Genomic DNA, 10,613 nt, shown 5'->3' with positions numbered 1-10,613 from the left:
ATAAATTAAATAATAATGAATCTAGTCATCACTAAATTGTAAAGAACTGATGAATTATAAAGCTCATCTTTTATTTTTATCGGTTAAAATTTTTGCATTATGAGAAACTTATATTTTGAACTCAAATTTTAAAATTGTTACTAAAATTTTTGTTGAATTTTCCTATACAATAACTATATATCTTAATTTTGTATGTCTGATGTTTGAGTTACTGAGTTTCACTATCCACAATCGAATGTAGAAGAGATCATTTTTTTATTTATTAAAAAAATTGTGAAACACTTGTTAAATCAATTTAATTGGTTAAACAAAATTGTACATCTCTTCTTTAATTATTTGATTATTTCTATAATTTACAATTTTTGGACGGATATTTAAGTTATTTTGCTACACCATCCACAATCGATTGTAAATGGTATAATTTTTTATTTGAAACATCTTTCTTCTTGAAAGTTTTGAAATGCCACGAAATGCCAATTTATTGAACTTATTTTTAAATTATCCTATGCTTAATACATTTGTTAATACTATTTTAACGAATTTCTTAATTGAAATTTATTAAAAATTTTTTTTAAAAAAAGATTAACAATAATTTTTGGAATAAGATTATATTGTTTCTATTTTTTTTCTAATATTTTGACTATTGTAATATCATATTTTATTATTTTATTCATACAAAATAAGTTAAAAATCGCAATCTACAATCGATTTTAGATTATGATAATGAAAAGAAATCATGAATTTTAAAATCGTTATAAATAAATTTGTTCTATATATTAAATTATTTTTGACATTTTGGTATTATTTTTTCACACCTGAAATCAGCTGATTATATTTAAGAATAAAAATCCTATAATAAACGTTTTTAATATAAACAGTTACAGTTTTACTAATTTCGCAATGAATGTTGGTCTTCCAACTACTATAGGAGTTTATACGGCTATCTGTTGACGTAAATGCAGTGCGGTGTAAACGCAATGTTTTATTTTAAAGTAGGATACATCGATGAAATTATTGTAATCGATATTTTGTGTGCATTCCTGGAATACTAGGTGTTGGCTGCCAATTGTAGAGTGCAAATGAAAAGTTGTGTTAAGATTGATATATGTGGAAAAAGTTGTCTACGGACGATAAGTTCACAATAAATAAATACAAATATCTAAGTTTTGCATACTGATTTTAAGCTGAATCTTTGGAACTAAGAAATAAAGCTGTAAAGCAACTCATACGCGACAGAGGTGCCCCACCAGGTGAACTATTTTAAATAGCTCAAATACTTATGTGTACACATATATCTACATATGTATATACATACATATATGCGAGTACTTATATATTATATTGAATACGATTTTCAATTTGAGTTTTTCGGTTAAAAATGATTGTATTTGCTTGAACAAAAACGGTTTGTTTGTGCTAAATGATGAAAAATACGTCAATTTTTACATGCAGAATTTAAATAATGTAGTATAAAATAATATTTGAGTATTTAAAATTGATTTTTCTTTTGTATTTCTTTCTCGCTTTATCAATGTAATGGAACATCACTTTTCATTGGTGCGAATGGGATAAATGGTCATTATCATTTATCTATGCTTGTCGCGCCGCTGCCGCCTGCTATGTGTGTGTGTGGTGGTCACGTTCGAGTCTGCTTTCGCTTACGTTCGTACCGTATACTTGCCACAACGCGAAACACTGGCTGTACTGCTTTCTCCTATTAGTTTCGTTGCCATTGACAGCGGTGGTGCAAAAATTGCAATTTTGGTGTACCAAAAAACCGAATCGAGTAACCAAAAGGAAAAGGCAGCAGCAAGCAGCACTGGTGAATTCAGGCGGACCAAACGAGCGAGCAGCCAACATCAATTTTATCATCAGTGTAAAAATTATAGTGCTGTATAACTAACAAAAACACACAAAAAAAACAAATTACTTAAACGGAGTAACCTTTTTGTTCAAGTTCAAACCAACAAACCAACAAAAACAACGGCTATAGTCCATCAACTAAATATTTTTCACTAGAAGACTCGATTTTGTAAAAGGTGCATACTAAAAAAAAAGAAAAAAGTACGAAGGCTTCTTTGAGACCCCCAGCAAAATACCATCGTATTGTTAGAGTTTTAACTTGAAACAAATGCGTAAAACGTATAAATCGTAATAAATTATAAATAATTCAATTGTCTGCAAAGAAAAAAAAACGAGTGTATATAAGCAAGTAAACTCCAAAGATAAAACCCAACGAACATTTTGGCTGTAAGAGAAATACTGCAGATCAGATAAGTCAACATCGCTAATACGCTGTGAACGCTCCAGGAACATATATATTTATATATATTACGGTTATTTGTATGACGACGTGAAGCAAACGGAACACAAAAAATCAACAGGAGACGCGCTGAGGAAATCAAAATAGTTATAACAGTAAGTTTTCTTTTTTTCTTGATAACGTGACCGACTAACTGCTATTTTATATATGTTCAAACCAAAATCGGGTGAAAACTATGTATATACATTTGTGGAAAAGTCAAAACAGATATTGATATTATTTTGTTTTTTTTTTCGAGTTGCCTCGTGAGTTTGACTATATATATAGCATGTAAAACCCGGCACGCTGCATTTTGTGTATTTCAATTACTTGAACCTAATTTCGAATGTTTGTCTTCCTTCAGTTTTGAAAACACAGCAGCAGCAGCAGCGAATAAATCGAATCGAATCGAATCGAGCAAAGCAAACCAAAGTTGCAACAAAGAGATTTAAACGAACCTCAACCAGCATATAAAGATGAATGAACTCGACAGTCTACGACAAGAAGCCGAATCTCTCAAGAATGCCATTCGCGACGCAAGAAAGGCGGCGTGCGACACATCGCTGTTGCAAGCGGCCGCCTCGCTGGAACCAATTGGCCGCATACAGATGCGCACACGCCGCACACTGCGCGGCCATTTGGCCAAAATCTATGCCATGCACTGGGGCAACGATTCGAGGAATCTGGTATCCGCATCACAGGATGGCAAACTGATTGTTTGGGACTCGCATACCACAAACAAAGTGCACGCCATCCCATTGCGTTCGTCGTGGGTGATGACCTGTGCATACGCTCCATCGGGCAGCTATGTTGCCTGCGGTGGCCTCGACAACATGTGTTCAATCTACAACCTAAAGACACGCGAGGGCAATGTGCGTGTGTCGCGCGAGCTACCCGGCCATGGTGGCTATCTGTCATGCTGTCGTTTCATCGACGACACTCAAATTGTGACCAGCTCCGGTGATATGACGTGCGGCCTGTGGGACATTGAGACGGGCCTGCAGCTGCATTCATATCTGGGTCATACGGGAGATGTGATGGCTCTATCGCTGGCACCGGACTTTAAAACATTTGTGTCGGGCGCCTGTGATGCGTCCGCCAAGTTGTGGGATATTCGTGACGGTCAATGCAAACAAACGTTTCCCGGCCACGAATCGGACATCAATGCCGTTACCTTCTTTCCGAATGGACAAGCCTTTGCGACTGGATCGGATGATGCTACATGTCGCCTGTTTGATATACGTGCTGATCAAGAGCTGGCGATGTATTCGCACGACAACATTATTTGCGGCATCACCTCGGTGGCGTTTTCAAAAAGCGGCCGTCTGTTATTAGCTGGCTATGATGATTTCAATTGTAATGTCTGGGATACAATGAAAGCGGAACGCTCTGGAATTCTGGCTGGCCATGATAATCGTGTATCATGTTTGGGCGTCACCGAGAATGGCATGGCAGTGGCAACAGGATCGTGGGACTCATTCTTGCGCGTGTGGAACTAAATGTGGGCGGTGTCGATGGCGGTGGTAATGGTAGTGGGTGGTAGTGGGGTATGAAGTAGGGTCAACGTGGCATAGTGGCTGCAGGCAGTCAGCGTTCAGTTCAGCAGTAGTAGCAGCCAGCGACAATAACAACAGAGCACAGCAGCAACACACAAAAGACATCATCTCTCATAATGTGTAGATGATGGTCAAATGGTTCCTTGTAACTGTTGTTAAGCTAAACAAAATAAACAAACAAACAAACAAAAGCACAAGCAGGCAGAATATGTTGTAAAGCGCTTGATTGATGATTGATAATGATAATGGAGATGGAGATGAAGATCAAGAAGGAAATAGAGATTGAGATGGAGATGGATATGCAGATGCAGATGTTGAAGGGGAAATGTAAACGACGTTGACTGCAACAAAGACCACAGCAAAAACAAGAACTTTATATACAAATTATTTATATTGCTATATACTTATTATACTTATACAACAACAACAACCAAAACACACAGACACAGCAACAAGCAACATGCAAACATGCAACAAAACAACTAGACATACACAGACACACACACATACAAGAATATTATTAGTGTAAATGAAAATGAAAATTCGAAGCAAAAACCTATGATGATGATACTGATGATGGAGCTGTCATTGATCAGAAGTCAGATTGAGAAAGAGAGATAACAGCTACAGTTTAAAGTACGTAAAGTTAGTTCAAATCGTATATAGTCATATACAACAACAACATTTAGTGTCGGCGACGTCTGCTGCGCTGCTGCTATATTGTCAAATGAAAATGAAATGAAATGAAAATGAGTGTGCACCATTGTTGATTACTATGATAGCACCGTACATTATGGTAATTATACTGTACTGTATTATCCGTACATAACTGTATGAATAACGACGGGGTGACGTGACGACGACGACGCTTCACTTTAATTTGTCAGACATCAAAACTTAAACAAAAATTCTTATATGACTTCATATATATACACACATATACATACACACGGCAGAAAGTTGTTCTTAATGAAGTAAAGTCAAATAAATTTAAAGCATTTACAACAACAACAAAAAAAAAAATAAAATTACAGATAGAACATAAAAAGGCATGAAAATATTGCGTAAATTAAAAAATTTAATGTAATGAACAAATTAAAACCAAAAACCAAAAAAAAAAAAAAAACAACAATACACTTTATAAAACATTTTTCTTATAACGTTTAAGTCCTTAATTTATATACAAACAAAAAGAAGAATGATTTAAATAACATAATTATTAGTGAACAAAAACAAAACTATTTACATATAATTGACGGCCATATAAGCTACAATAATAAATGAAAAACAAAAAAATTAACTTTAAAACCTAACAAAAATTTATAAATGTTTAACGAAATCTTAACATATAGACTAACAAAAGAAGTATCGATCGCGAAGTACAACACTCAACCAAAAAGCATAACTAGTAGAGGTGGATTACTATCGCTAGTCGTCACCATCGATGATCGACGATCGATTTTCACCAAAAACCATCAATAATTATCGATAGTATTTTCCATTAAAAATTTAATTGGATTTTTATTAAACTTATAAAGTTTTTGTTATAATTTGAACTCAAATATGCATTAATATTATTTTCATTACACTATAAGTTGATACTAAACTGTTCATGTAGCCAAGCTCTTCTATCAGATGCCTGTAAGATCCTTTCGAAGAAATTCATACAATTTTTTTACTATACAATCTCTCTCAAAGAATAGCACAAATAACTATCGTCCACAGTCAAATAGTGCAAAGCGCCTAACTATCGAGAATACCGATAGTGACGTCGATAGTTCTCCACCTCGAATAACTAGTAGCAACGCAGTGTTTGATTTGATGATGAATAGTCAAACCTTGTGACCGGCGCATGAACTTCATCAATTGTAAACAGGATAAGTGAATTCGCGAGCTCGTTATGAATAACTTTACAACTTGAGAGTTGCGATTTCATATGTATTTTAGTTATTGTTTTGACCATAAGACACGTATGAGCTTCTAATATTCCAAATGTATTTATGTTCATGTACCCGCAAAAACTCACTAAAAACCATTCACAACGGTAAACAAAAATGATAGATAAATATGTTGTATGTCAATAAAAACAACTTAATTTCAATATACTTTTAAGTTTAACTGGAACGAAAAGCTTGCACGCAGTAACATACACAAAACACGTAACACGTTACTAAGTAAAAATGACTGGTCCCCCCTAAAAAATATTATAGTGGAAATAAAAGTTAATTCCTTTAAACAAAAAAATTCAAAAACATCACAAGAAATTTATTCTTATTATTAAAACAATGAAGGTAACACAGTTTAGTGCATATATGAAACAGCCTGCAATCAAACAGACAATTAGCTTAATTCCGTTCAAGGGTAAGAACGAACGGAAATTCCAGAAAATAAACTTGTTCATGACCTCTATTAAAAACATCATAGTTGTATTGTGCGCGTAGAGATTTAAACAGATAATTTAAACAATTAATTAATCTTCATAAAACCCATTTTCGTTTAGAAGACAATTAATAAATAAAACAAAATAAAATTGTTAGTTATATGCAAAAAAAATTTGATAATATTCGTCAAACTTTGAAAACGCGTCAAAATGGAAGATAATGCTTAACGAAAAAACTACTCTTTAAATGTTTTCTGGTTAATAAAATCACATTACAAGAAGAAACCATATATTAATTATGTTAATATCAGAATCTTTATACAAATTTATATGTTTATATGTAAATTTAAAAAAAAAAACAAAAACTGTATACATGCAATACATTCTTACTTATGTATATGCCACAAAATCACAACAAATGCATACGTACAATATTGTAATTTTATTATGATTTCTTATGTACAATTTATACCTAAATCAAAAGTAATAAATAAAATGAATGTCTGTAATTAGCTGAATTCATCAAACAATGAAAGTAACCCAACAAATAACAAAATGCTTATGGTATTATCAATAAACTAATAGATAACAAAACGAAAAATACATGTTCATGTTAAAATTACATTAAAACTCAAAAATACATTTTGCTTACATACATACATATATGTATCACTTATGTTGAATCCGATTCACTCGGCATTTATAATGAAAGTGTACTTTAATTTTAATAAGTAAACATGTGGCACCCACTAGCAGCTCGGGAGCTAGTTGATTAAGATTAGTATGTTGTCATTGGTGGGCGGAATGAGGAATTATGATGTATGTGACGTAACGTATGTAGGTATTTCGAGCAATAAATTGACATCCCAAGAACTTAAATGTGAACAAAAATCTGCATTTATGTATTCGTTCTGAATACCTGATGTATGAGGACATGATGTAAGTACTGCAAATAATCAAAATTACTTATAAATTGAAGTCTCTTTTTCATCCATATTCAAATATCAACTATAACAGATTGAATCAAAACTTCGCAATACATTCACTGAAAACTAAATGTAACTTAGAAATCTTAACTCAATCTTCATGCCGCACAGAAAAGTGATATTTCAAAATGAGGACAGTGACATCGCCTACATGATCAATGTTAACAAGTGGATATATGTAAACGTCAGTCGCGTCAACATCTCATAGGCTATGAGCCATCGTAAATTCAGGAAGTAAGAAAGCTAAAGTCACTCTTCAAAATTATTGCTTGTTATTTTGGATCATCTCAGAATGTGTAGAAATTATTCAAGTCATAGTTGCTAGTGTGTGCATCAACAACAAATCATTTTGCTTAAAAATTGCACTTGTAAAGTAGGTATGGCCCTTAAACAAAGTCAAGACCTCTTTGAACACGGATTTCAAGTGAAATTACGGTTGCATTTTGGGAGAATTAACATCCTAATCCGTCTGTTCTAACTAGAACTGTGACTAACTTTTGGTGTTGGTACATATAAAAAAAATTTGAAGAAATGTGTAAGCCAAACTTTTGCGGAGATTTCAGTATCGTAGCGCCTACCATCTGATCAGTCAGGCAAAGACATTTTGATAATGGTCTTATCCAGGATAACGTAAATCGGAAAAGAGACCTTAACTTATGTTGAATTTATATCAAATTATTGTTTGTAATTTAACATAACGCTTCAACGAGACGATCTTTGGAATTTTCTTTGGTACTTCCACAAGTGCTTAAAAGTTTAACGAAGACACGAACCTGATGTATCTATTAAGCATTAAGAGCTGTGTGAATGCACATGCGATTACATATGCAAAAACATTCGTAACTAAAGATAATTGAAGTGCAATGCCTTCTCGCTCAGACACAGTTGTTTATTTTTCTTAACTGTGAGTACATGCATATGTATATATATGTACATACAGGCATAAACATCAAAAAGAAAGAGAAAGATAATATCGGCATCCGACCACATGAAAATAATTTTGTTGTGCCAACACCCATATACTATGTATGTATATATATATACATATGTACCATTTACGATAAAATACAAAATCAGAGCCACAGTATACATTGTTGAGTACAATCTTTACAAAATGATTTGTAAAACTTAGTTTTTGCAAGGAAAAATACACGTAAAAGTATTTAATGAAATAGCAGTTCTTATTAAAGTTTAGAACTATGTACCATTTAAAGGAAATGGACTAAATGTACCAAAGAAAAACGCAATGGAACATATTTTAGTACATTTACATTAAATTTAGCAACTATAAACGCAGGCGCTATGCTGTATTGTTTGACAAAATTATTTAATTTTTTATTATATGTATTTATGCATAATTATTTAATGTTACATTTTGTTTATTCCACTGTAGAATAATTTACTATTTAGAAAAATGAATCCAATGTACCAATGGAAAATTTTTTGTACGTTCTTGTGAAAATCAAGAACTAGCGCTAAACGGAAACGCTGCGCTATGTTCTTTAGAAATTGTATTATTTTTTTTGAGTAACCAAGCAAGAGCAACTTTAGTCTTAATTAGAAACGCGGGAGGGATATATATTTGCTATTTATTTATATTTACATATATATTTAAATTTATACAATATACTGGTAAAGAATCGCTTAAATTAAATTTGTGGTTGGTGCTCCGTATTACTATCCGCAAAAATACAAATGATTACTAAGCGTAGCGCAGCTGAGGGTGAAAGATTAGTAATCAAGTTCCCTCATACTCATACCTTCATTATATTTGTAGCTTAGAAATATATTACTTTTTGTATAAACAATGGAGTTATGAGTTTGTCTAATATTAACTCTGCAAATATGTTCTCAGAATTTCAACTTGATGGCTCCCATTCCGTTGTGTTATGGAGCTGTCCCTGATTTCATGCTACACATTAAAATTATGGGTACACAAATACTATTAGAGTTTCCAGAGTTCCTTAAGTGAAGTACATATAACACTAGGATCCGTAAAATGAAAATATTCACGAGTAAAGTAGTCCAGTCCAAAAGAAGTACTCTTTAATTACATATTTATACCCGCTACCCATAGGGTAGAAGGGTATTATAACTTTGTGCCGGCAGGAAATGTATGTAACAGGTATCAGCGTCAACAGCCGAGACGATCTAGCCATGTCCGTCTGTCTGTCTGTCCGTCTGAACACCTAGATCTCAGAGACTATAAGAGATAGAGCTATAATTTTTTGTTCGACAGCATTTGTTATGCTTGCACGCAGATCAAGTTTGTTTCAAATTTTTGCCACGCCCACGTCCGCCCCCGCAAATCAAAAAAATCGAATAACAAGCGTAATTTTAAAGCTAGAGTTGCAAATTTTGGTATATAATAATAACTATAGTAGTTATGATTAAAAATTGTCGGAGTTATTAAAGAAATACTTTTGTATGGGCAATTGCTTTGGCTGACAATCTGGTATATTATGCCGTCTATGGTATATTTTGAATGCGGTACTATATCGATATACCAAATATACCATTTGGTATATTTTTAATATTATTGTATATTGATTTTATTCAAATTGGGTAGCGGGTATCTCACAGTCGAGTACTCTCGACTATGTTCAAGCTGAAAAAAAAACTTAAAATCATTTATGTAGACATTGTTGCTGTTATTATTGATTTTACTGTTGTTGTTGCCAGTTTAAGTCGTAAGATATGTAGTTATTATTGGCTGCTTGATGCCTTCAGAATCTGAAGTTTAGATGCATGGTTATTGCTCTTTGATTATGTTCGCCTGGTATTTGTCTCGGCCTATAGCCAGCTCAGAGAGCGGGTTGCCGGATGCTCTTTGGTCCCGGATTATAACAGTGACAGTTGCAGATAATGTTTTGTGGTTGGGGGACAGCTACAGATGGTGGCAAGTAGTCCATGATTGTTAAGGTAGGGTTACAATTCTTCTTTTCGACACCAGCCCACAATAGAGGATTTGCTACACAGTTTCAGAACCAATATCTCTATCACATTTTGCCAGGATTCGTGGAAAGTAAATCTATGAATTGGCATCAAAAAAAAAAACTTGGTGGCATTCAACTCTTGTAAACACACGGTAAAAGGAAAATCGTCAGAAAGCGAAAATTTGAATTTTTCAAAAAGTAAAACAATGATTTCAATATTCATTGGTCAAACAAGAGCGCCTTAAAAATTTAGCTGAGTAAACAAAATTATCCTGTTATATCAGCCGCTTGGCAAAACCCCTATATCTATATCTACAAATACAGCTGTGAATCTTGAAATAGCAGTGATAGCGACCTGTGTGTTTAAAATTTAAAAAACCTGTCATAAACACAAATTTCAGATAAAATTTAGTTATAACAGCATAAAGTATTTAATTTTTAATAATTAAACCC

At 33.3% G+C, this 10,613-nt stretch overlaps 1 protein-coding gene across 1 annotated transcript; it reads left to right on the top strand.

The window, feature by feature from the left end:
• Positions 1 to 1,047: 1,047 nt before the first annotated feature.
• Positions 1,048 to 4,990, top strand: LOC132795240 (guanine nucleotide-binding protein subunit beta-1). Its single transcript, XM_060805854.1, has 3 exons — positions 1,048 to 1,250; positions 1,722 to 2,418; positions 2,667 to 4,990. The coding sequence occupies exon 3, from the start codon at positions 2,779 to 2,781 to the stop codon at positions 3,799 to 3,801; it is 1,023 nt and encodes a 340-aa protein (XP_060661837.1). The 5' UTR covers positions 1,048 to 1,250; positions 1,722 to 2,418; positions 2,667 to 2,778; the 3' UTR covers positions 3,802 to 4,990.
• Positions 4,991 to 10,613: the final 5,623 nt, after the last annotated feature.

Source organism: Drosophila nasuta, chromosome X, assembly GCF_023558535.2.
Source record: "Drosophila nasuta strain 15112-1781.00 chromosome X, ASM2355853v1, whole genome shotgun sequence".
NCBI classification, from domain to species: Eukaryota; Metazoa; Arthropoda; class Insecta; order Diptera; family Drosophilidae; genus Drosophila; species Drosophila nasuta.
This window is presented reverse-complemented; position numbering and strand designations above follow the sequence as displayed.

Coding starts and splice junctions, on each gene's coding strand:
- LOC132795240 (XM_060805854.1), top strand. CDS start 2,779: ATGAATGAACTCGACAGTCTACGACAAGAAGCCGAATCTCTCAAGAAT.